Source organism: Mustela nivalis (genome assembly GCF_964662115.1).
Source record: "Mustela nivalis genome assembly, chromosome: 15".
Taxonomy (NCBI): Eukaryota; Metazoa; Chordata; class Mammalia; order Carnivora; family Mustelidae; genus Mustela; species Mustela nivalis.
The window spans coordinates 88,329,680-88,356,741 of NC_139034.1; the positions used below are offsets into that span (position 1 = coordinate 88,329,680).

Consider the following 27,062-nt stretch of genomic DNA (forward strand, 5'->3'; position numbering starts at 1 on the left):
CTTTCACCGCTATGGTGTTACCGTCAGTGTTTTACAGATGCCCTTGATGAGGTGAGAAGCTCCTTTCTATTCCTACTCTGTGATGAACTTCATCAAATGCATCTTCTGCATCGACTGGGCTGTGTGTTTTTCCTTCACTTTTATCAGGATGACGTGTCAGATTACATTGATTTTAATTATGCTGAACTACCCCTGCATTTCTGGGAGAAGTCTCACGTGCGTAGGGTGAACCATCCCCCGCTCCAGCCCATTTTAGTGCTCTGTGAGGACTCCTGCAACTACACCCACGAAGGACACTGGTCTGTAGTCTTCCTGGGTTGTATTTCTCGGGCGTTGGGCTCACACTAATAGTAGCTTCACAAAATGAGTTAAGAAGTGTTCTTTCCTCGATTTTCTGGAAGACTTCGAGAAAAATTAATGCTAACTTTTTACTTATCTGGTAGAATTCGCCAGTGAAGTCATCCAGCCCTGGCTTTCCTTTACTGGAAAGTGCCTGAGACTTTGCACTCAATCTCCTTACTTGTCGTAAATCTGTTTGGATTCTCTATTTCTGCAGGACTTGGTGCCGATGGTTTGTGTTTCTAGGAACTCTCAGGTTTTATTAACTGCAAATGACTCCGTTTCTCCACTTTTGGAGGTGGCATTTACAGGATACAGAATTCCTGAATGGCAGTTTCTCCTTTCGGCGTTTTGAACGTGTCCCCCTCCCACCCGCTGGCTCGCACGCTTTCCGGGGAGAGATCAGCTACTGACCTACTCAAGGACCTTCTCCGTGAGGACACGTGTGACGCTTCTAAGGTTCTCTGTCTTTCCACGGCTTGATTACAGAGTGGACTCTTGTGGGCCCTGGTGAGTCTTCCTACTTCAAGTTCCTCAGACCAGATTACCCGTTAGCCTACCAGCAGGCACCTTTCTTCTTCTTACTCAAATCTGTTGTTGAGCCACTAGCGATGTTTTTTTCATTTCAGTTACTGTACTTTTCAACACCAGAATTTCTTCTCTGGGTCCTTTTTACAATTTCTGTTTACCTACATTTTGTGCTTTCTTTGATTACAGAACGGAGCATTTCCATATACAGGTACTTAATACACTACTTCCGGAAGAGCGGTCGTAAGACTCCCTTAGAGCTACTTACATTAACCGTACACTTGAAGAAATCGGATTATAAAACTAAGTTGTAACTCCTGACACAGATGAGGGAAAATGAAACGACCCAGGAACTGAAGAGACAAAAATACTCAAATTTTAATCATCTAAGGATCAAACACACAACGCAACTGTCTAAATAACCAAATTCTGATGGTAAACATATTATTTTAAGCAGAGAAAACCTTCCCAAAATTAATCGAAGACTTGAACGAACATTTACAAACGCATGGTTCGACAGGAAGCAGAGAAGCCAGAGATGACCACGAGCCACAGAAAGGCCACAGACATCCGAGGGCCAGCGGGTCCGGACTCGACTTGGTGCCCTTTCTCTGTTAATTACAAGCGAATGACGTAAGGACGCGTATGATGCGCCTAACTCGCCCTCCCACATCGGCACAACCCACGGGCCGGCACCACCACCGCATGCGCACGGGAAGGCTCGGAAGCGCAGGCCGAGCCACCTGCCGGGACAGAGCGCCTTGAGAGGCTGACGCGGAGCCACGGAACTCCAGGACTGATCCCTGAGGCTCTGCCCAACAGTGGTGAAGCAGCTGAGTTGCAACAAGACCCACTGCTAGGCGGTGGGCGCCCACCGGCGTCAGAGTACCAACCACGGCAGGCCCAGAGCCGGGAACGTCACACACTTTATGTCCAGAAGGATTCATTTTAGCTCTGTCAGTCACGATGCACTTTGAGAAATCCCAGCGGCACAACCGTGAAGCAAACAAGCTCCTCTGGGGCGTGAGGGACAGGCTGGGCAAAGTCACCAGCGAACGAAACCCTTGCCCATCCTCAAGAGCCCAAGCCCTTCCTTCTCTCAACTCAGACCCCAAATGAGAATACCAGGAAATATAAAACCTTAAAAAAAAAAAAAAAAAGGTAAATCTACTTAGTACAAGGTCAGTACTCAGTCTAAGGAGCATTTTGTACAGTCCTTCCGACGTTTCTAGAAGTGTGAAATTATACAAACAGAAAAGGATGTAAGAAACATTTTACCAATGAGGCCAGAACTGAGCAGTTGAAGTGATCGTTTTGCTAATCCTAATACCGTATTCGACAGGGATGCTTACTCTTTAAATAAATAAAACCCACCGTTTACCTTCTACATATTCTGTGCAACAAGAGTTCTCCAAAATGAGTGACCCCACATAAGCTACCCCAGTCTTAAAGCATTTGCTTCTGTCTCACTCCAGTGAGTCCTTGTTCAAAGACAGCAGAGAAAACGTCGAGAGGAAAATACGAAGTCGGCCTGACTCCATCTCATTTGCCGTCAGTCCTCCAGTGCCACAATGAGGACCAACAAAATAAACAAGTAAACAAGCCCAAATCACACCAAAGGCAGACAATTGATAAGGAACCGGCGGTACTTCAAAGCCTATTTTAAAAACACAGATGTATACGATGAATCAGTGGTATAATTAAGGACGCCTTGAAAACCTCACTGCTACAAAACGCAAACTAAATTATTCTCAAGAAAGACAAAAGTATTACAAATTAGAAATCAGGTACTAAATTCAAAGAAGATAATTAGCCAGTCTGTGGCTCTGACTTTAATGGGTGGCGATACGTATGTGCCGGTAGGACCCAGACGATACCCACCCCAACCTCCGAGAAAACCAAGTTCATTAAGTCATCTGGCAGCTACTAAGAAAATGAGAATCACCCAAATTCATATGGTTTATGTATTAATTACTAAGTGGAGAAGATGTGGAATATAAATTCCTTATTAATAAAAAGGGACAATTTTTCATCTTTTTATAATCTTAATTTTTCTCCCTATATAAATTTTTTATTTCTGTATGTCATTACAAGAAAATCTTGACTCTGTTTTATCAGAGAGTGAGATTAAGTCCAATTTCAGTAAGAAATTGGGAACACCTCTACTTCTTGATAGGTGCTGTGCGCTGGAATGTGCTATATACGGTAGATGTGGCAAAAGGAACATTGGGGGAAGGTCAGCAGTTGAATCTGTGACTCTCGTACGACTCTCACAACTTTTAAGTCTGAATAACAGTCTTAACAAAACCGTTTAAAAAAATAATTTTAAAAATGTAATCACATGGGGCGCCTGGGTGGCTCAGTGGGTTAAAGCCTCTGCCTTCAGCTCAGGTCATGATCTCAGGGTCCTGGAACCGAGCCCCGCATCAGGCTCTCTGCTCAGCGGGGAGTCTGCTTCCTCCTCTCTCTCTGCTCGCCTCTCTGCCTGCTTGTGATCTCTGTCTAATAAATAAGTAAAATCTTAAAAAAACAAAATGCAATCACAGACCTAAGATATCCAAATACATAAAACCATCCTAAGATTCAAGTCTAGAAAAACAGACAAATCTGCTAGGAAAATGGGAAACAGTAAGACACTAGAATAAGAACAACTCATGACCACGAACACTGGCCCATCTCACTAGGAGCCAGTAAAACGCATCATAGGAGAGGCCGCGCATCACGCCCCGGAGCAAAAGCCGTTCCAAGACGCGAGTGGGAGAGCTGAGCGGGGCGGTGGGGAGCAGCAGGAACCACAGAGGGCCGGGGCGGAGGGACGGGCAGCACCACCCCAGAGCTGGAAAGATCAGAACCAAGACTGAAAGGATGTCCTCCCCAACAGTGGGCAACGCCCCCTCCCAGGGCTGACCTTAGAGAAACCGGCCAATACAGAGAGAGGCACAGGAAAGGATGTTCTTTCCAAGGCTGTTTAAAAGGTTGGCAACGGCGAACACCAGCAGCCGCACAGAGGAGCCACTACACACAAGCGGGAAGTCCACGTTCAGTGTGCGCAGCAGTACGGCACGCTGGCAGCGCCGCCATGGAAGGGGCCGCGGGACACGATGAGCCGCCCACGCTGGCACCTGCGGATGCCACCCTTCGTGGGCTCCGCAGCCAAGCCTGTCTGCAAAGACCCGTCTCCAGCACAACTATCAGGAAACAAGGCGCATGATGAGAAGCTCATGACCGCTCCCACCAAGTTCATCCACAAGACGCTAGGTGAGCCCACGAACCCAGGACCAGGGGCACAAATTGCAGGCACCCCCACACTCCCCAGCGGCCTCCCTCCACCCCACGCACCCGCTGCCACGACCCCTTCTGCCTGTGAGCCTCCCCCACCGCGGTCATGAGCCCCAGCGGCGTGTCTGCAGGGAAACCGCCCGATTCTCTCCGGAGCCCAACGAGGGCTGAACCGCTTCACGCATGTCAACGGTGCCACGATCCTTGCGAGGCTGCTGGCCCGTCGGAAGGGAGCGGCGCTGACGAGGGCTGGGAGTGGGCCGTGCCCCTCCTCCTCCAGGTCAGAGGAGGATCTTACCACGCGGTCCCGCGGGGCGCACGGTCCTCGGGAGCACACGTGCAGCCTCCCCGCAGAATGGACCGGGCCTACACCACGCAGCAGGAACACAGATTCCGTCACCAGCACTGCGGGCACCGCGGGGCCCCAGAACCCATGATGCTGCCCGCGAGGACGAGGGAAGGGCATGGGAGACCCGGTCCCAGTCCCGTGCAGGGGACGGACCTCCCGAGCTTCCCACCGTTAAAAACCGGGCGCTAGTTCTCCGCGGAGCTCCTGCAGTGCTGCATGGAGGGAACCGGGGTTCCAAGCTCCGTGGACACGATGCGCGGCGCTCAAAGAAGCAGCCTGGCCTCCTGGGGAGGGGAAGGCCACAGCCACAGGGAGCAGCCCAGGAGGGCGCGGGCACCACTGCCTCTGGGAGCCGCCCCGAGGCCAGAAGGGGTTCCTTACTTCGTGGTACGTGTCCTCGAGCTCCCCGTCGTAGATCCAGCGGTACAGGAAACTCAGCACGGGGTGGGACACCAGGCTGAGGATGTGCTGCACCAGCGACCTCACGTACGGGTCTCCTGTCTTCGTGTACGCGTGCACGGCGGAGGCCAGCTCACCCCCTTTCCTTCCTGCGGAACACATGGAGGACACCCAAGTTGCGCTCCCTGCACGCCCCACGAGCGCACCCTCGCCGGCACATGCTTCCTCACGTGCCTCACTCAGCCCTCCCGACCCTGGAGACGGGGACTCTCCGTGCCCGCGCATGACAGCCCGAGAGAAAAGAGAGCTCTTGGCCAAGGTAGCACAGCGAGGAAACGTGTTGAGGAGACAAGCAGAGATGCAGACCAAGAGCCCAGGAGAGGCCTCGGCCAGACGTGCACGCTTGAGAGTGTGGGACACACAGTGGGAGAGCCCAGACGTGAGCCAGAACCTCGGGGGGAAGAGACCCCGGGAAAGGCTGCCAGGTCGGAGGCAAGCAAGAGAGGCACAAACATGTATAGTTACAGCCCGAGGACCACGAAAGCCTGAAAGACTAGGCCCTCCTCCTTCCTTCACGTCGATGAAATACTAAGCTTCCACAAATGCAAAGATAGGGCCGTGTTCGCAGCTGGTTATCCCCCCGCAAGTTATCTACGAGCCTGGACGTGACCGGCGTACGGAAGGACACACACGAGCAGGCACTGAACAAACGGAGATGACGTTCCCCAAAACCCTCTTTGACGTAACAGAGGTCCAGGAGACGCAGAACAACCTTGGCAATGGTCCACCAGGGCCGCCAGAGTCTTCAGTCTTATCTTGGGGTCGTACGTCCACACCAGCAGGCGCCGGAGGGTCAGGCTACTCTCGAGGCCCAAATTCACACCCTGGTCGTCCTCTAACTGCAGCTGAGAAACCGCAAAGATGAAACGTGTAAGTACGAGCCGCCAAATGCGTCCATCGGTTCTCAATCCACGTACAGGGAGCGCGAAGCCAATGTTCCTCTGCGAGAAGACCGGCCCCTTCAGGCTCCTAGAGATGCGTTTACGCGGGAGCCGGAACCCTGACAGCGAGAGCATTCGCCTCCAGAAGACACTGGAACTTCATGGACAGCCACCCCTTACGAATACCAGTTTTATCTTTTAAAAGTAATTATGAAAGGGCGCCTGGGTGGCTCAGCGGGTTAAGCCTCTGCCTTCGGCTCAGGTCATGATCCCAGGGTCCTGGGATCGAGGCCTGCATTGGGCTCTCTGTTCAGCAGGGAGCCTGCTTCCCTCTCTCTCTCTGCCCGCCTCTCTGCGTACTTGGGATCTGTCTGTCAAATAAATAAATAAAATCTTTTTATAAGTAAATAAATAATAAAAATAATTATGAAGAAACTTAAAAATTCTATGGAGTTGCAACTGTGTAACACTGCAAATTACAAAGACATGAAAAAGCACAGCTTACCTGGGAATGGAGAACAGAGAGCAGCCGGTAGTACTCCTTCAGCTCCTGATGCAAGGCAGCACAGAAACTCTGCGGGAAAAAGCAGGTACCATGAAGCACGACCCGTCCTCACATGCCACACAGCCTCCCACGCCAGCAGGCGCGGAGTGTGCAGCCGCCGGGGCTTCCACCGTTCAGGTGCGCTGCAGGGTTAAAATGTTGTCGACGGGCCTCCGCAGCTAATAATGTCAGGGACGTGTCCCGCCTTAGCACAAACTTTGCAGAATAGAGATGTAAAACACAGATGACAGCTAAAAGTATATTCACTTTAGACAATAATCCCTCAGGATTATATTCCTGCCAAATCTTCAGTTAAAATCTGTTTCTCCAATGTTTTTAATTAGCAATATTGGAAAACTGGCAACTCCACGTTCCTCCCAATTTTTCACTGTTGCTGTTTTGACACTCATCTTCCACACCTGCATTATTAAAATCTTCGTTGTACATCTGCTATCTCAAACACTGCAAAGGTGACAAGTCAGAGGCTGTAAGAAAGACCTTCCCTTAGTCCTGAGACAAGAACTTTCTGGAATGAACTCTAGGATATAAACCGAGGCATACTCAGTAGAACGAACCTGCAAAGGGTAAAACCTGTTTCTTTAAACATCAGCCTCCACACCTGTGTGCATTTTTGAAAGTGGCCTGCAAGCCGTCACGTGGGGTTTACTTTAACGCGTTCACGCACTCTCCTGCGTTCACACTCCACCAACAGCGACCGCGAACGACACACAGCGCTTGCTGATCTCTGTCCACACACACTGTGGTCTCCGTTGTCCAGAGTGGACCATGACAGCTACAATGCTCTACTATCAAAACTTCTCTATTTGAAAAGAAACGTCTTTCTAAGAATTCCTTTCACAACAAGATTTTAAGTACACTAAGTACTCCCCAAAATGAACGGTGTCCTAAATGTTCTGGCAACGGTGAACATACCTGACCCACAAGTCCGAATGAGCGGTCCAGACTCCTCTGGTCAGTGTATTTTCTGATTTTATTGTGTAACCATCCCAACTCCGCAAGTCTCACTGCCGTATCCCTCAAAGATCTACTCAAGTTTGCCTAAAAGGTAAATATATCAAGAGTTGAAAGTTAACACTAGAATTTCAATTATTATTGTTCTCAATCATTTGTACTTTCAGTTAATTCTTAGGTTCCAACACACGGAACTTAAAAGTGACTAATACACCATCAATAAAGACAAAAAGAAATTGTGGGACACAAAGGCACCAGGTGCCGGCAGGGAGATAAAACCTCTCTGTGGAAGTGTGAGGCTCGAGGGGCACCTCCCTGAGGGGTGACTGGAGCCCCCAGAGCGGCCTGTGCCCTCAGCCACCTCTTCCAACAGCCGGGAGCTGTAGAAGGCTATGGGACAGCAGGTTCTGGAAGGTGAATGCAGGTCAGAAGAGGCACCTTATCGGGAACCGTCTGTCTACAGCTGAGATGCCAAGCCGTACCGGCCCTTGGGGGCCTCTCGGACACCAGCACACAGGACGCAGGGGGCGGATGAGGAAGAAGGGCCCAAACACGAGCCCGCGAGCCCATGAGCACGCAGGGAACCGGACACTGGGCCCTGACCACGCAGCCGACCGGCAAACCGAGCTCCGGCCCAGTCACCCTACCCCACCCCGTCATAGCTCCCGCCAGCCCGGCGGGCTTCGGCCTCCGCTGCTCGCGCGGGGCCGGCGGGGGCCGCTTCCTGCACCTTGGCCTCCACCGTGTAGCGGTTCTCCGCGCTGCTCATCTTGATGTTCTTGCCGTCTATGCCCTGGAAGACATACAGGATGTCTCTGACCAGCGCTGCCTCGGTCACTTCCGCAGCACCTGAAAGACGGTTTTCGTAAGAAAGTAATTAGCAAACAACACATTTTAAGTTGGAATAAATTTTAGGATGCGATTAGTTTTACATTATGCATGTGCAACCACACCAAAATTTTAAAACCAAAAAAAAAAAAAAAAGAGCCTACGATGGAAAAAGTATGAAGTTCTAAGAAACAAGAATTCTCTAAAAAGGATATGGAGAGAAAGTCTTAAAAAAAACACACAAAGGCAGTGGGGCACACGGCTGGCTCGGTCGGTGGAGCATCCTCTCTTGATCTCGGGGGCGCGTGTTTGAGCCCCACACTGTATACAGAGATGACGTAAAAATACAGTCTTCCATAAAGAAAGAAATGAACACACAGCAGCATGTGGGGACCTAATACACAATCCAGGAGCGACACGCACAAGAAGGAGCAGCGCAAGTCCATCAGGGAGACGGGTGACGCTTTCCTAAGACGGGCAGAGCTGGGGCTACCCGGCGCGCAGACAGACACCGGTCCGTCCCAACCACATGAAGAGGAGTGGAGAGAGCAGCGAAGTTAGGATTTCCATGAAGCCTGAACAAAACTAAGTCAGAGTTCAGATGTCACCCAATGACAAGGAGGCAATGCCCAGAAATTCAAGTCATCGGTGGGAGGAAAAATGCAGCATGTATACAGTCCAGGTCAGCCCTCCCAGAACCAGGGCAGAGAATCACAAGGTGAGGACAGGTCCGTATCTCAGTCGTGGAGAAAATACTCCGTGAGCATCGCCGACCTCAAACTGCTGGTAGTACTGTACAGGTGTCACCCACCTGTCATTACGGACCACCCTGTCTACTTCTTTCCATCCGTTACCATGAGAGAAGTAGACACACCCAGCTGTAACCGCGGGTGTCTGCGCCCTGTAGGGCGCCTGGTTTTCCTTGGTGTATCAGACCAGGCGCACACACACTCGGCAGCATTGTTTCTTCCTGAAGGACTGAGCCTTTCGTTGTGACGAACGTCCCTCTGGCCCTGGCGACACTCCTGCCACGGCCTCCTGCCACGTGATGTGCCGACGAGGCCACCCGTCTTCCTGCGGTCAGCGTCTCCGAGATGCATTTCTCTGTCCCCTACTTCTCACCGGCCTGCGTCCTTACGTTTAGATCACATCTCTTCTGAGAGTACGTAACTGTCTCCACAGAGTTTCACATCCTTTAAAGGAAGCGTCTAGTCCGTCCACACTGCGTGAGGCCCCAGACGCGTCCGGCTCCACCTGCCGCCGCAGCTGCACTTGCCCAGCCCTTGCTGCGCCCTCGCACGTCCCTCCTGCTCCTCCGGACTGACCGGCAACACCGTGACATCTTGTCATGTCAGCTTTCACATTACACAGGCCTGAAGAGATCGGAAGCCACGGCCAGTGAGCGTCGGAGAAGGGCACTCTTCCCGTCTGGACGCCAGCCTCCCAGCCAAAGCCTCCCAAGCCGTCCCGTGTTACAGGACGGACAGAGGCGGGAAGTGCGGCTGCACAGGCCGGGCTCCACGCTCTGGGCCGTGTTCCCAGGTGCACACAAGACACCCCTGGCCCTCGCCTTCTCCGTAAGCAAAGACAGCAGCCAGAGGGACTTCCGAAGCTGCCGGGGACAAGCGGACAATGCAGCCCGTCCTCTGTTCCCAGACACTCGTGTTCTGAACGCTGCTACTCACACGGCTCTCTGGAGAGAAGCTCATTTCTTTCGGGATCTAGTGGCGTTTTAAGACCCTCCATATAGCCACTTAACCGTCAAATAAATCTTCAAGAGGTTTCTCCAATGTCCCAGGCACTGCCAAACCTCCCAAGGCACGTGAGACGATACTTTGACTCGGAACCTCTCATCATGAGAACCCCCACCACTCGACAATTGTAAGCAAGGACTCCTCATCAGTATTCTAAGATAAGGGAAGCATAAATTCTAAATATGCAAAGAAAATCTACATTAAAGCCTATCCTTACTCACCACCTGCGTCCCCTTCCCTCCTTGGTCTTGTCATGTTGCGAGAAACAGCGTTCGGGAGACCTTTTGAGGTAGTGGCTTGTGAAGAAGGCTGGTTTGTAGTCAGAGTCCATGCGAGACGTGACCCCAACTGCTGCCGCAGACCATCCCCTACTCCGGGCGCATGATGAGGCTGTCTGAAAGAAGAAAGAGCATTTCCTATCTCCAAACACCGGGGCTGCTCACTCGAGAGACAAACCACTCCGAGAAATTCTGCTTGTATTACTATATCGGATTCTGTAATGTTAGAAATCTGGGCTGGGCGAGTGATGTCGCCCTACCCAAGTCCATCAGCTGATCAGTCCGGGGGCTCTTTGGGGCCTTTAGGCTGGCATTCAGGCTCTTACTGGCACCTCCCACATACTTCTTAGCGTAAAAATCAAAATCTATTTGGCTTTTCTTTACAAACACGTAACATACATTACTGAAACCACTTTGAAATTCGCACCTAATTTTGACTTCAAGCTTAACCAGCACTGGGCAGACCCCAGGAGTTAAGCGTCGGGAGCGCTGCGCTCACTCTGCATGAGCACTCATCTCCCAGCATTTGCAGTGTTCAATACAAAACAAAATATCACAATTTGCAATTAATTCCAAAAATGTACAAATGTAAAGTCAAAGACAAAAGCAAAAAGGTCAGGACAGCTTTTGATGATCTGGAGAACAAAGCTGTTCTGTGAGGGGCGCCTGGGGGGCTCAGCCGATGAAGCATCTGCTCCAGCTCAGGTCATGATCCCGGGGGCCTGGGATCAAGCCCTGCATCGGGTTCCCTACTCAGTGGAGAGTCTGCTTCTCCCTCTGACTCTGCTGCTTCCCCTGATTGTGCTCGCTCCCTCTCATTCTCTCAAGTAAGTAAAATCTAAAAAAAATAAAATAAAAGCTGCACTTTGAAATTCTAAAAACCCAACAGCTGATTTCTGAGGACGTATGTTTTGACACTTGCAATGAAAATACCACTTCTCAGGACTGCAGCACACAAACGAGCCTCCACAAGGCAGACTGATTCACTCGGTGCCACGTGGACAGCCCCATCTGTCCCCACTGACGCTGCGAGCAGTGAACAGCCCTGTCTCTTTTCTAGCTTCAGTGGGAGAAGTCCTCCATAGTACTTGTCCAACTACGACCTTTAATGTAGTTCCAGATTTAAGAAAAAAATTCTGAAGGACCATTTCAGTTCACAGTTCTCTACACAGTTTTTTTAGTATCAGAACAATTATCTCAAATTCTAAAGCAAAAGTGACAAAGTCTGTTGACTCTTTTAGCCAGAATACACGTCAGAGAGTACATCTCCATGACCTCTTCTGCTATCTTTCTGGAAACCAGACGGCATGTGTAATCCACGTGTGGTGCGCACATTCGAGGTTCTAGGGCCGTGAACCTAACCATATTTCCATCACACATGAACTTCCCAGGAGGCCACGGTCATGCGGAACACACGCAACCCCGACTCTCTAGTCACTGGTCTGGAAAAATACCCACTTTATGACAGTCAGCTTTAATGTGGTTGCCAGGAAGGAACCATGCACAGAAACACGTAAAAAGACAAGAAGAGCAAAGTTTTGAGTTTACTACTCTATGAGCAGCGGTTCCACTCCCAAGCACAAACTGTGTCCCCAGAAAACATGGTGAGATGTGACAGCACGCCGGCCGCGCACTCCCGGAGCTCCCCCTCAGCCCCGAACAGCACCGGGCGCCGTGACACCCGGTCCGCAGGAGAGCCCAGCACTTGAGGACAAGACAGCTTTATTTTAGCATACTTGTCTCTTCCGTAATTCAGCAAAGAGAACAGCACGCCTCAGTGAAGGGGCCGATACCCACGGAGAGGTAAGTGCGGGAACACAGCAAGGAAATGTCTGCGAGCCACCGCACAACGACAGGCCCATCCTGTCACACTTCTGCCCGGCCTCTGCTAACACGTACTTGCGTTAACAGGGTGAGAGCAGACCAGACATCGTCACGGTCAACCACAACTAGAAGTGCAAAAAATTCCCACTGAAAACAGTTTTGGGAGAGAATAAAATCCTAGGAGGAAGCACATCAGATACAGTGCCTAGAACATGCACGGCACACACGAGGCTCTACAGAGTTTCAGTGAACACACAAAACGCCTGATCAAAGTCTGAGGATTCTTCCGTCTCTACTGGTTAAGCGATGTGCGTGTGCAAGCTGGATTTACCCTGGAAGGAGACACTGTGGCGTTGGGGTCGGGCCATTTAAGGCGTACACACTTATGCTGCTGACGCCACTGCTTCCCAGGCTGCCGGCGCTCTGGGCCGACTGGGTGCTGCGGTCCTGGTAGTTCAGCGGCAGAGTCTGAGGCCTGGCGTAGTAGTAGGGAGTCGAGTGAGCATCTCTTGGTAACGCTTGTGCAAATAACGCGGCATAGGCGGAAACCTGGAAAGGAAATCCATTAAGAAGAGAGACACAGGGGCGCCTGGGTGGCTCAGTGGGTTAAGCTGCTGCCTTCGGCTCAGGTCATGATCCCAGGGTCCTGGGATCAAGTCCCGCATCGGGCTCTTTGCTCAGCGGGGGCCCTGTGCTTCCCTTACTCCCTCTCTGCCTGCCTCTCTGCCTACTTGGGATCTCTGTCTGTCAAAAAAATAAATAAAATCTTAAAAAGAAAAGAATAGAGACACAGGGCCGTCTGGGTGGGTCAGTTAGTTCAGCATCCGACTCTTGGTTTCAGTTCTGGTCGTGACCTCAGGGCTGTGGGATCAAGCCCTACATTGGGCTCCACGCTCGGTGTGAAGTCTGTCTGTCTCTCTCTCCCTCCCCTCGCTTCTGTGCTCTCTCTCTACCCCTAAAATAATTAAATAAAATCTTAAAAAAAATACAAAAATTACAGAACACTTCCCAACTCCATAAAGATAACCTATATTCAGATGTTGGTTCTGTAATCAAGTTGGTACTCAGCAGCAACAATTTGTTATACTCTGAAACGTGGCAGAACCGACTCACTGCAGAATGTTTTCTAAACTGCAAAACTGCCACATGGTCTGACAACTGAACACATTCTACAGAATCCAAGCACACTAAAACCCAAATGATTACTCAAATGTGTCTGCAGGGGTGGCACTACTCTAGAATCAAAACGCGCTCGTTACTCACACGGAGGCTTTCGACACAGAGAGCCCCCCCGGGAGGCACGCAGGTCCCTGCAGTAGAGCAGCCCTCGCAGCGGACACCGTGGGCAGCCCGACAGCTCTTCTGGACACCGCACAGGCCACAGACTGAGCCCGCGTGACAACACAGTTCACACGGGCAGGACAGTTATCAATGCTCGTGATGATATGTGAAGACCCAAGAAAACCTGAAAGGCCTCTAACCCACACAAAACCTCGGCATGCTCCGCCGGTAACCTGTGAAAACCGTTTCCCCGCTCTCGCCCACGGACACGGTCGCATCTGAGGAGACGACCCAAGTGCGGAAAAGTGAGTACCTGCTCTAAAGAAAGAGGGGCGCCGGGGGCTCAGGGGGTGAAGCCTCTGCTTCGGCTCAGGTCATGATCCCAGGGTCCTGGGATCGAGCCCCACACCGGGCTCCTCTTCACCCAGTGAGGAGCCTGGCTGTCCCTCTGCCTGCCACTCCCTCGGCTTGTCCTCACTGGCTCTCTGACAAATAAATAAAATCTTTTAGAAAAAAAAAGAGAAGAAAATCTCTTGGCCTGCCATGAATGCCAGGAAAACGGGACAAGTTGTTTATTCTCTTCTCACTTCCGTAAGCACAGAAGCAATTCCTCTCAAAACTTGGTATCGCTGTCCCACAAGACCCTGGGATCTCAGCCTGCCCCGGCCCCTCCCGCCCCCCGCGCAGGCTCCGCTCCGACACTGAGCGGGTCCGAGGAAGACAAGGCACGAGCTGCGGAAACAGAGCCTCTCACCTTGTTCGGCTGCTTGCGCGGATCTTCACTAAGGCTTAGCAAGAGGTAGAGAATTGACCATTTATTTTTCAAAACTCCCTGTTTAAAAAGAAAAATTACCAGAACAAGTTAGCACTACTTTCCAGTTTTACCTACCGCTCTCCTAAATTACATTTCCAAACTAGAAACGCGTTCTTTTAATTCGCATGATCCCGAGTCTAAGGGCGCTCATTTTTTGGGGATCGCCGACAGCTCTGCCCACTAAGTAGGGCTGGAAACAGCGCTCTCGAGGGCTCCTCCCCCGCTGAAAACGATTCCGGAGTCCCTGATGAGAACGTTTGTGAACCACCCTACCCCGGATTCCAGGTTAACTGCAGTTCCCCCTTAGAATAATTTTTAGAATAAACAACTTCCTAAACATAGCAAGTATTAAAAAAATGCCATCAAAGAACAGGTGACTGCTTCCCACCCCACCCCCACGAAGTGCCACTGGCCATAAAAGAGCATTGCAGGAAGAAAGAAAAAGCACCTGTAGCGCACGCGCTGTAAGCCTCAGCATCACGCACACCTACACCCAAGGTCCTGAAGGAGGGGCTGCCAGGGCAAGCTCCACGCCAGGCTTCTGCGGGAGCCGCCTCGGGGGCTCACCCGCTCCCAACGCTCTCCGGCCGCCTCGGGGGCTCACCCGCTCCCAACGCTCTCCGGCCGCCTGGGGGCTCACCCGCTCCCAACGGTCTCTGGCCGCACCCGGACGCCCCCGTCAGCGGCAGCCCACCCTCCATGTGTTTCTTCCCAGATTTACAGAGTGTTTCTCCTCTATTCATACGGCCTTACCTTTGGATGCACAAGCTGGAATACATAAACACCTTTTCTTTACAGAACTGCAATGGCTATGTTCACTTTACACAAGTTCTTCATTATACAAAATACGCCTTGGAAGTTTCGTAAAAGAAAAGGCTCATCTCAGGTATTTAACTTAGGATCTAACTTAAAAAACTGATTTACTGGGCTGCCTGGGGGGCTCAGTGGGTTAAGCCCCTGCCTTTGGCTCAGGTCGTGATCTCAGGGTCCTGGGATCGAGCCCTGCATCAGGCTCTCTGCTCAGCGGGAAGCCTGCTTCTCCCCACCTCTCTTACTGCCTGCCTCTCTGCCTACTTGTCATCCGTCTGTCAAATAAATAAAACGCTTTAAAAAAAAAAAACTGATTTACACATAATTTTCCAGAAATAATAAGCTCACCAGCCCCAACAGTCCTCACTCTGGTGGCAAAGAGACAAACCAGCAGAGGCCCCCTGGTGGGACACAGAACGTCTCGGACCTGGGGTGGGGGTCACAAGTGGCCCAACGCTTACAAAAGGACCCCAGAGAGGACAGGGTCTCCTACAGAAACGGGCGACGCAGGCAGAGAAGGGAGCAGGACGGCCTTTTCAGGGAAGCGGACACAGATGAACCCGGCTAGCGCCAGGCAGGAGCACGGACACTGGGAATGGAATGAAGCCTCAGACAAAGGGGTCTCCTGTGTGGGACCAAAACGTGGGACAGCAGGAAGCCCGCAACGGCCTGACTGCACCTGCCGACAGTCCCTGGAGGCTGGACTGCGGAGACAAGACGAGATGCACAGGAAACTGCAGTCATTCGGGAGGACAATGACAAGGACAAGTCATTCGGCCAAGGGCAAGGCGGGCACACGGTGACCCAGCATCTACCCAGACAACCTTCACAGCCCCGTGCGCAGGCCCCGGGCTCGGGGACCCCACGGACACAGGAGCAAGGCCTGAAGCCCGTCTGCCCGCGTCCCAGGGGCCGCTCCTCACCGGATCCCATCTCCTTCAAGGGGGCGGGCGGTCAGCTAAGGGCACCGCCGCTGCAGGGAGCCCACGGGGGACGTCCTCCACACGCGGCCTCCTGCCGTCGGCGCACCCACGTGGGGACACGGGCTTCACTCTTCGCCCCACAAACCACAGAGCCAGAGGTGAAAAGCTAAGCGACCTCCATCCCCGAAAGCTGGGCTGCAAACCGAGGCCTGCCTGACTCCCGGGGGACCGCGGAAGGGGAGAGAAGCGGCGTCAACGTGACACTCAGCTTCTGGCTGCGCCTTAACAAACCAGGTCAAACAAAGGTCCAAAAGAGGAAAATGCAGAGGAAAGAGCAGGGCAAGCCTGGACAGCAGCAAACGGCCCCGGGGCTGTGAAACAAGAAATACAGAAGGGCCCTTCAGTGCGGGGAGGGGCCCTTCAGTGCGGGGGAGGGGCCCCCCCCAGCGGCGGGGGCTTTGGGAAGGCAGCACAGGCTGTCCTGGTGCAGCACGTGTCCCAGGGTGGACCCACCGCCCTGGCCTGGAGAAACCCAGACGACACACAGGGCACAGCAGAGGAAGCTGTAGAAGCGTATGGAGCTGGGCACCAACACCCCAGCAAGTGGCGCTTGTGCAGGAGGCGCCCCTGTCAGCAGAACAGCCTGAGGGGCGAGCGAGGCAGGGCCCTGCAGAGGGGCGCGCACCGCAGGGAACGCGGGACCCCCACCCGCAGGCAGGCCCGAGGGGCCGGAGAGGACGCCGCTCCCCAGAGCCAGGGAGCAGGGCATGGCTGTGCCGGGGCTGTGGAGCCAGCGCCAAGCTGCCGCCTGGCAGGAGTGGGGAGCAGCGGGGCTCACCGCCCGGAGCCCCGTCAGCCCCAGGGGGCCCCACGCAGAGGCAGCCCCCACGGCCCTCGGGCCCCCAGAGCCCAAAGCAGCGCACAGAAGGGGGGGCGATCAGCGGGCACAGCCTCAGACGTCTTAGATGCTTCTGACCCGCTTCAGGCCCTGCTACCTAGCGTCTGACATCGCAGGACCCCGACTCCGGCGTGAACCTCAGATGCACAGCCTGAGCCCAACGGCAAGAGGATGCACGAGGCCCGGAAGACCCGGAGGGACTTCAGAACCAGCGGCTGTGTGAAGCGGCTACTACCCGACGTGCAGCGTCAGGCGGCACTCATCCCTCCCGACCAACGTCACCCCTGCACGGCCGGCCACCGGCCAGCCCTGACCCTCCACCTGCCCCCGCCACCCCTACCCCGTGCCCCTTTCTCCCGGCAGGCACCATGGCACACTCGCTGCGCCTCTAGTCAGCTCGGCGACATCGAGACTGCCACCGGGGAATTCCGGGTCCCCGTCCCCAACCTCACTCCTGCCACGCCCCGAGTCCTGCCCGCGCCTCACAGGACGCACAGCCAAGAAGGGCCCTCAGTGGGACGACGGAAGAAACATCGGCGGCAGACGGGACGGCTGCTTCTCTGCGGGTGTTCTCCTGACCGGCTGCCGCGTCCCGGCACCGCCCGTCTCCTTTCAGCCGCGCAATGAGCCCCGCTGCCTGGCTGTCAGCCCCAGGGAGCCGGCTGTCTCAACACTGTCTAAGAATGAGCAGTCAGTGTTCCAAACACAATTTTGGAAAACCACCATTTTAAATTAGAAATAAAGAGAGGGGCGCCTGGTTGGCTCAGTGGGTTAAAGCCTCCGCCTTCGGCTCAGGTCATGATCTCAGGGTCCTGGGATCGAGTCCCCATCGGGCTCTCTGCTCAGCAGGGAGCCTGCTTCCTCCTCTCTCTCTGCCTGCCTCTCTGCCTACTTGTAATCTCTGTCAAATTTTTTTTAAAAATCTTTAAAAAAAAAAAAAAGAAAAGAAAACAAATAGAGAAACTTGAAGACGAGTTCAATCTCTAAGAGGCTTAGGCACAACTCAGTAAAAATCACTCAAAGAGCCAAGCACGAAGCTTCTGTGGCCTCTCTTCTCCGCGACGGGGGAGGGGAGAGCTACATGCTACACTTCCGTCCCGGCAGAACACAGGACTCTCACCCCCGGTTAATCTCTGCGTGTACAGGAGAGCAGAGGCTTCTGTTTAGGGGAAGAAAAGGTTTAAAAAAAAACACAAATCACTTGTGGGCAAGTTATCAACATCTAATCACAAAATGTTCAAAATCAAAATATTTTTTAGTTATTCACTCGAACAGCCCCGATCGGGGCCTGATCCCAGAACAGGAGCGCGGATCTAGAGGACCGGCACTCGGTGGATGTGTGGTGAAGACTCGCACCAGTGTGTTCCCTCCCCACGCGGAACGGAGCCCTCTGCCCCGGGAGCTCCGCCGTCCCTAATCCCCATGACTCTCCCCACACGGCTTCCACCGACTTCATTAGCAATGTGCCATTAAATCCATCTAAACCTTACTTTTAATGTTGGAAAGCTCTTAAGAAGCAAACGCAATCTACTGTTAGAAGCCACCACTCAACACAGACAAGTGGAACGCGGCGCCCAGCCCCCAGAGCGGCCCGCCGGCCGCGGCCCCGCAGGACATGCTGTACCTGTGAGTGTAACTTCCTGTGCAGCTCCGAGAACAAGGCAGCGTCCGCCTCTCGTCTTTGCCGGATAACTGGAAAGTGAGCAAAGAAAAGGAGAATGTTAACCGCGTACACCGAAATCCCGTCTACGGTCGTTTCACCCACGGAAACAGGTAACTGACGTCCGCAAAGAATCCCGGGCTTAAGAGTGGAAATAACTCGCCGACAGGTGGCGCTCCGGCTCTGCAGACTCAGTCCGTGCCTTTGATCTCTCTGACATTTGTAAAATCTGGACAACACGAGGCTGCAATCAGAGTTTACGAGCAAGTTGGCCGAAGTAACAGAATGATGGGACCTTTGGGTTCTATCTGCAAACATCAACAAGCAGTCCGGTGAGGCCGAGGACAACCAGTTTGCCTCCTCAGCGACTCCCTGGAGCGAGACGTAGGTGAGAACGCCGAGGCAGTGCTGAATCCAGACGGCAATGAGTGAAGCCTTCACAATGGCCTGACTCAGGACCGCACGCCGCCAGTGTTTCTGCGGACACGGAGCAGACACCAGTAAATGTCTTCAGACGCCTGCGCTACACTCACTGGCTTCCTGGAAGCCAAAAACAAGCCAGGTGCCCGTGCTCTGATCCGTTCCACAAAGGATGAGGCCACAGGCTGGGCCCGGGCCCCGAGGGAGGAGACCCCACGCACCCACACCTGCCACACCGCACACAGCAGCTGTGCGCGCGCCCGCCCCGGAAGAAGAGGTGCCACCTTCACCACCAAGCGAACAGCAGCAGGACTGCTGTCTGGAGATCTCATCAGCCAAGTTCACGGAGCTCTAAACGCTCCAACCGGTTTGCAGAAAGACAGTAACTGGCTTGCCGGCCGATCCTTTCTCATGCACACCAGCTGGGAATGGTTCTTGGTATCACGTTCCGACCTCACGAACCACAGACCAGAGGTTTTGTCACCCCTGTCCCATCTGCCCTACCAAGTTGTCCTAAAAGCAAAACTGCCTTTAAAGGGTATTGCTACAAAATGCTTTCAACTAAGATAATGCAATTAAAATTCAACTAATTTCCTTTTCAAATATACAAAAATACTCCAAATAAATACAGTCATTAAGTTAAGCAAGAGATGTTCTTTCTATAGAATGAGACCGACACTAATTCACACATGCAAACAATCACAGAACAACAAAACTGTACATAACACAAATAAAAATAAACAGAACATTCACCAGAAAATGTTTTATCTGTCAGACTGCAAAACGAATCTTTACTTACAATGTACCCCACTCACTAATGTGAGAAATTCAGAAATCATTAGGTGTTAAATTTTGTCACACATGATCAGTTTTGCAACAGTATAAAATGTGCTACTGTTTTGTATTTTAAGTCCACCATATGAAATGGAAAATGACTTTTGTATTATTCCAAAGGACAGAACTACCTTAATTCAATCTACTAAAGACTGTACTCAAGTATCAAAAAGCTTCTATGTAAGATTTAATGAACCCGGGAAGTCCGTGGTGACCATGACACGAGAGAAACATCAGTAATACTGCACCGCCGGCAGCTGGGCCGCCTCAGACCCCGAGAGGGTGCTGACAGCGTGGGGTGCCCAACAGAGCAACGGCCACCTGGTGGGAAGAGGCAAAAAAGGCGTGCTGCGTCGACACACCGGTCTGCAAAACCGCAGAAGGTACACACACCCCAACTATGCACGACCACAGCTTTCTTCTTAAAGGAGATCCTAAGACTTCTTTGCAACATCCACTCCAGCAATGTCACTGCCTGTCCTATGACTCTGAGTTCAAACTTTTTCTACTCAATGAGCCAGCAAGTAGGACACTAGTTTCAGACGTAGCACTCAACAACTCGTGGGCTGCGTACCATGCCCAGTGTTCATCACACCATGGGCCCTCCTCACTGCCCGTGATAAACTGGATTACGCGTTCGCACACATGCGCCCCAGGAGGCCTTGAGATGCGAATCTGCAAAGGGAACGGTCTGTTAACACAGTTCCTGATGGCCAGAGATGTCACTAATCATCCAAAATGGAAAATAATCTAAAGTCCGAAATACTAAAATCATCCGAGATGTGATAGTGTTACAGCTCCAGGAGAGCGGGGCTCTTATGTTCAGCTTTACAGACAAGAAATGTAAATAAAAATAAGATTTTAGGGGCGCCTGGGTGGCTCAGCTGGTTGGGCGCCTGCCTTTGGCTCGGGTCATGATCCCAGAGTCCGGGGCTCAAGTCCCACATCGGGCTCCCTGCTCGGCACGGACTCTGCTTCTTGCTCTGACCTTCCCCCTCTCATTCCCTCTCTCTCAAATAAATTTTTTTTAAAAAAATAAGATTTTAGAGGTTAACAGCAGGATCAATCCTCCATTTGTGTCCCTCCCCTAAATAATACATTACGCTCAGTAACACCAACGGAAGGGTCACTTCAGGGCTGTGCCGAGGAGAGGACGGCCAAGCCAAGGTACCCGAGCGGCACCACCTCGCCAGCAGGGCCGCCCCCCCCGAGCCAGGCTCCACAGCAGGGCGTGCAGACCACGGGTCAAACGCAGTAAAGGGCGCACCAGCTCGGGTGACTAACCCACAAAGAAGGGAAATCCTAGAAGGCATCATTACGGGTTTGCCAACGCTGAAGTCAGTCCGAAGCCCATTTCGTCCAGGCAGTTCAGAGCCAGGCCAGGCCTCAGCAGGGAGAACGTGGTGACCTTCACGGCAAGGCCTGCTTTCTGGCAGCCGAAGCTGGGCTCGGACAGCCCGGAGAACCGCGAGGAGCCGGCCTCCAGAGAAAAGCCACCCTCCAACGGGCACGAGAGAAATCTTCCTATGTGGACCGCTCTGTGCAAAGCGCCGTCCCTCACACAGTGCCGGGGCCCCACCTCGCACAGAGAACAAACACGTCAGCAACCCAGAGCTAATAAAGGAAGAGCTTTCTTCTCGAAGGTAATGATGTCTACGAGAGCCTTCAGTACAGCTCAGAATGAAAATGCTCACAACTTCTACAGTACCAGAAGTCTGGATGCGGACAGCAGCAGAGGCTACTGGGCCGCTCCATGGCACCTGGTCAGAGGGGGCGGAGGGGGCGCGTAAGCCCCACAAGCAGCAGGATGGCCCGGAGCTCGCAGCCAGCTTCATCGCCCGCACCCGCACATTCTGCTGGCGCGCCTGGGGCCACCTGGGGGCTCCCTCTAAGAGGCGTCTGACTCTTGATTTGGCTCAGGTCATGACCCCAGGGTTCTGGGACTGAGCTCCAGGTCGGGCTCTGAGCTCAGCCGGCAGCCTGCTCCTCTCCCTCCCCCTCTCCCTCTCCCTCTGCACCTCCCCTAATGCTCGCTACTTCAATTAAATAAATAAATCTTTGAGAAAATAAAAAAAAAAAAAATTAAAAACTCTCTTGCACTATGTTCTCATAAAAGACACAATTAAGTTGTCCATATTTTTCTTTAAAGATTTTATTTATTTATTGGACACACCGAGATCACAAGCAGGCAGAGAGAGAGGAGGAAGCAGGCTCCCGGTTGAGCAGAGAGCCCGATGCGGGATCATGACCTGAGCCGAAGGCAGAGGTCACCCAGGCACCCCTTGTCGATGTTTTTAATACATGTTTTATATACACACTAACAGCACCTGTAATTACACCATGCCTGGAACCACACGTCTGCACACGTGTGTATGTATACGCACGCACACAAGTTCAAAAATCCTACACACTGTGACACCGAAAAAAATACGTACGTTCTTTCTTGATTTTTTCCGCTACAAGAAATTCGTCTCTCTCGACCGTCGGGGCGAAGTTGCTGCCGATGACGCGCACGGCGTACTGGAACTGCTGGGCCACGTCAGCTGCAAGGGAACAGGAGATGGCAGGTCACTGGCGCTCAGGGAATGCGCTCGCCGCCTGGCGTCAGGTGCGGACTGCGGACCTCCACGGAGCTCCCACCTCCCTCAGGTCTTCCCTGAGCAGACAGAGGAGCTCGTAAGAGACCAAAGCACATGAATGAATAAAATACGGTCCCCTAAACCACGGAAAGGAGACGGCAGCAGGGCCGCAGTGTGAAGAATCCCAGGAGACAGACGGTGACCTGGGCCGGTCACCACAAAAAAGGAGCAGGGAGAGTTGCAGACCGAACGCGGCCCGTGAGAGGCAGGCGTGTCCCGGAGAGCCCCAAGACATTCCAAGATTGACTGGATCCGCAGACGTGGAGCACCGAAGGGGATCTGGAGAATCAAAGCGCGCCGGCACGCCGGATCGGGACGGCGGCTTAACCACAGACGTCTGCCCCCGCTCCCGCCGAAAACCCCACTGAGCATCTAGAATTCTGTTTGTTTGTACAAAAGCAGAAACCCACGGGGCAAAGGAAACAAGGCGGAAACCACAGCGAAGAGAAGTCAACCAGTGTGAGGAGCGGGAGGCTCCAGGTCCAGTGTCTGCTGGAGGGGGGCAGGGCACACGACACGAGTGCCAACAGGAAACCAGGGAGGCTCCAGAGAGGGGGACCTGCAGCCTCCCCCGCGCGGAAGGTGTGAGTGACCTGGGGCAGACGAGGTCGGGCGGGAAGTCCGGCTGGAGAACAGAGTCCCGGGGCCTCTGCCGCTTCCTGCTCACCCAGACGAGCAGGGAGGACCTCGCCCAGACAAACCAGAGGATCTGGCTGGACACGAGGACTGCAAAGGACATGAAGTAGAAGCAGCAGACTGAACGACAGACCCCAGCCTCCTTCCCAGGCCCCGGAGTCAACATCCTTACAGGGTAACAGCAGCAACAGCCCTACCTTTCCCTGAAGCACAACCACTCCGCAGGGCGCACCCCAACCTACATCCCCAAAACCACGAACACAACGAAACCCCAGACAGTCCAACAGGCACCATGGGCAAAAGTGCCTTTCCTCCATCATCAGAACAATCAGAGGACGAGCAAGGACGCAGACCTGAGCAGCCCAGAACCAGGCAGGCCTGGCCAAGCCCAGGTGGCACTTACGGAAGTTTCAAACACACGGGGAACGCTCACCAGGACAGACTAAGCTGGGGGTCACAGAACAAACCTTATTAAATACAAAATAACCAAAATTACTCGTAGTGTGTTCTCCACGAGGAACAGAATTAAGAATTACACTTGAGATCAGTAACAGAAAAATCCTCCCCCGTCTGCAAGACAATCAACATGGCCCTACATAGCACGACAGCCAGAGAAAGTCTCAAAGAAAATCAGAAAACATCTTGAACTGAATGAAAATGGAAACACATCACATTAAAATATGTGGGGTTCAGCTGAAACAGTGTTTGGGGGGAAAATGTAGAGTATAAAATGCTTTTATTAAAAAGGAAGATGGGTCTCTTGGGACGCCTGGGTGGCTCAGTGGGTTAAGCCTCTGCTCAGGTCCTGGGATCGAGTCCCGCATCGGGCTCTCTGCTCAGCGGGGAGCCTGCTTCCTCCTCTCTCTCTGCCTGCCTCTCTGCCGACTTGCGCAGTCTGTCATATAAATACATAAAATCTTAAAAAAAAAAAGGAAGACAGGTTTCAAGTCAATAATCTCGGCTTACAGAATAAAATCTAGAAAAAGAAAAGCAAACTAAACTCAGACCATTAAGAAATAATAAAGATAAAAGCAAAAATCAATGAAATTTACAGCAAAAATAAGAAAAACAAAATCAGTGAAACCAAAAGCTGGTTCTTAAAAACTGAAATTGAGAAACAAATTTGTGATCAAGAAAAGACAAACATAAATTCAGGGATCAAAGTGGCAATACTGTTGCTGATCCCACAGAAACTTCTGAAAATGAAGGTCAGGTCCCTTCTGCAGCCGCCGGCCTCAAGGGGCAGGTGCAGCATGACGCCCAGCAGGTAAGCATGGGCCGCGTGGCGTCTGCCCAGCCAAGAGGGGAGCCTGGGAGTGGGGAAGAGCTCCGGGCAGAGGAGACAACTGACAGACATACCTCAGCCAGGCAATCCAGGTCAAGAGTGCAGTGACCACGTGACGGGCGCCCTGACACCATACACCCCAGATATAAGGCGATGAGAAGGGCACTCTGGACTCTGGGGCCTTCTGCCCAACAGACAGAATCACAGTCTAGTTTCGAGCGAAAAAAACACCAGCTAAATTCCAACTGAGATGTTCTGTAAAGTAACTTTCAATCCTCAAAACTGTCAAGGTCATCAAAAAAATAGTGATTTTTAAAGTCTGAGAAACTATCAGAGCCAACAGGAGCCCAAGAAGACAGGACAGCTCAAGGTCACACGGTGCCTTGCAGGAACCCTATAGGAGCAAAGCGACATCAGGCAGTAGTGAGGAAATCTATGGGAAGCATGCAGTGACCGCGTTGAGAGAGTCCCTCATTGCACGACCTACCATCCTAATGTAAGCCGCCAGTAACGAGGGAGGTCGCAGCACAAGGGGACGCTCTACAGCAGTCCCCATGTCTCTGTAAATCGAAACTCATTCTAAAATTGCAGTTTACTCTTAAAAACATACTGATTCTAAAGATTTTTTTTTAAAGATTTTATTTATTTATTTGACAGAGACAGATCACAAGCAGGCAGAGAGGCAGGCAGAGAGAGAGGAGGAAGCACGTTCCCTGCTGAGCAGGGAACCCAATGCGTGGCTCGATCCTGGGACCCTGAGATCATGACCTGAGCCGAAGGCAGCGGCTTAACCCACTGAGCTACCCAGGCGCCCTAAAAACATACTGATTCTAAACCCCATCTTTCACCAATCAGGATGTATTGATCTGGAATGGGGCCATGGTATCACCATGTTTTCAGGGGCGCCTGGGTGACTCGACTCTTGACTTCAGCTCAGTCATGAACTCGGGGTCCTGTGACCAAGCCCCGAGCTGGGCTCACGTTCAGCAGAGTCTGCTTCAGATTCTCTCCTTCTCCCTCGGTCCCACCACCTCCCCCCGCCCTGCTCACCCTTAACAAGTAAAATCTTTTCTTAAAAAACAGGTTTTTAAAGCTGTTTTAAAAACCTTAAAGAATAAAGCAAATTAAATGAGGGGGTGATGGGTTTCTTTTCCAAACTCAGAAAAGAAAGTCGGCACACAGCATACAACATATACAAGAATCAATGCAAACTGTGTCATAGTAAGCATAAAACATGAGCCCACAACACTCTGAGAGGGAAAAAAACCAACAGAAGACATCTTTGTGACTTGGAGTTAGACAAAGAGATTCTACATAAAATACCAAAATCCTAAACCATAACAAAATGTGATTACTGGAGCCCATCCACGATTAAACTCTTGCTGTGCAAAGGACAATGTTAAGAGAATGAAAATACTCAGAAAACATTTGCAAAACACAGAGAAGGACTTGAATCCAGATGCACAGAGAGAGAAAACTCTCAAAACGCAGGAAAGGGGGGGAGAAACCAGTAAAAACAAAAGCAAAAGTTCCCAACGGACAATTCACCAAGAAGATGAACAGCAAGGAAACACAAGACAAGAGGGTCGAAGACATTGACCGTCAGGTGTCAGAGGCAGGCCCCGGGCCAGGGCGGCCTCCGCCACTAAAAGATGGCGCCTGGCTAGTTGCCAGGTGAGGATCGCCGCGTGACACTCCGCGGAACGGCCAAAGAGGACGGAAACAGCATTGGTGGCCAGCGAAGTTGTCCGTTTAGGTGCACAGCCTGATTCGCTCGCTCCTGTACCCTGCTCGCTGATGGGTCATGTCAGCGTATGTAAGTGTGTAGACTGGCGGAAATAGAGAGAGAGAAGAGGGAGAAGATGCATCCGAACCAGGGTTCTTGTCGTCCTTGCGGGCCGAGGGCGATAGTCAGGGAAACACAATTTATTTGTTTTGTAAAGATTTTATTTATTTATTTATTTGTCAGAGAGAGCGCGAGCGGGAGAACACAAGCAGGCAGAGAAGCAGGCTCCCTGCTGAGCAAGGAGCCTGATGCGGGACTCGATCCCAGGACCCTGGGATCATGACCTGAGCTGAAGGCGGAGCCTTAACAAACTGAGCCACCCAGGCGTCCCAGGGAAACACAATTTAAAGCCACAAAGAGCCACCATTATTCGTCTGTTAGAACCGCAGCAATAAAAACCACCCGGCAGGGAGCAGGGAGCCCTCGGGGACTCGGTGAGCACGGAGCTGGCACCGATGCTGATGCTGATGCTCCGCAAAACATCCCGGCAGGGTCTCTAAAAGCTACGCATGCGTTCTCCGTGAGCCAAGCAGCCCCATGCGGGGGATTTACTCCACAGCCACCGTTCACCTGAAAGGGGTCCCCTCGGTAGCTCGGTCACCACATCCCACTCTTGCGCCCTGAAATTACCCAATTCAGAGTGATCTTTTTAAAACGTAAGTAGTACCATCGCTCTGCCTGAACCCTCCCAACACACCCAGAACAAAACCCAAACTCACCAGGACGGCCCGCCCAACCCAGCTCTTGCCCCTTCACCGAGGCCCTCCCGCCCCCTCCGGCCCGCAGCTCTGCCCGCGCCCGGGCACACTTCCCCACCTTGCCCACGCTGGGGCACACGGCGCCCGCGTCCCACGCAGACCTGGGCCGTCTTCCCCCGCACCTTCCTGGGGCTCCTTCCGCACGTCACTTGGTTCTCTACTAAATGCCACCTGACGCTCCCGGGCCTTCCCGTCCCAAGCACACCCCGAACACGCACGCACGTGGGGCAAGCACAGAGCACACACTGTGTTCGGGACTCGGGGAGTACGGGGAGAGGGGCAA

The 27,062-nt window shown here is 52.5% G+C and overlaps 1 protein-coding gene across 2 annotated transcripts in view; it reads right to left on the reverse strand.

The window, feature by feature from the left end:
- TUBGCP3 (tubulin gamma complex component 3) overlaps positions 1 to 27,062 on the reverse strand; it is a 66,087-nt gene that overhangs the window by 33,401 nt on the left and 5,624 nt on the right. For both annotated transcript variants that reach the window (XM_082701113.1, XM_082701112.1), the window contains exons 2-11: positions 22,111 to 22,218; positions 18,386 to 18,453; positions 14,071 to 14,148; positions 12,367 to 12,584; positions 10,155 to 10,327; positions 8,082 to 8,200; positions 7,313 to 7,438; positions 6,341 to 6,409; positions 5,667 to 5,799; positions 4,877 to 5,043 (exon numbers count right to left, since the gene is read on the reverse strand). In XM_082701113.1, the coding sequence (XP_082557239.1) occupies positions 4,877 to 5,043; positions 5,667 to 5,799; positions 6,341 to 6,409; positions 7,313 to 7,438; positions 8,082 to 8,200; positions 10,155 to 10,327; positions 12,367 to 12,584; positions 14,071 to 14,148; positions 18,386 to 18,453; positions 22,111 to 22,218 (1,259 nt within the window). The remainder of the gene's footprint in view (positions 1 to 4,876; positions 5,044 to 5,666; positions 5,800 to 6,340; positions 6,410 to 7,312; positions 7,439 to 8,081; positions 8,201 to 10,154; positions 10,328 to 12,366; positions 12,585 to 14,070; positions 14,149 to 18,385; positions 18,454 to 22,110; positions 22,219 to 27,062) is intronic.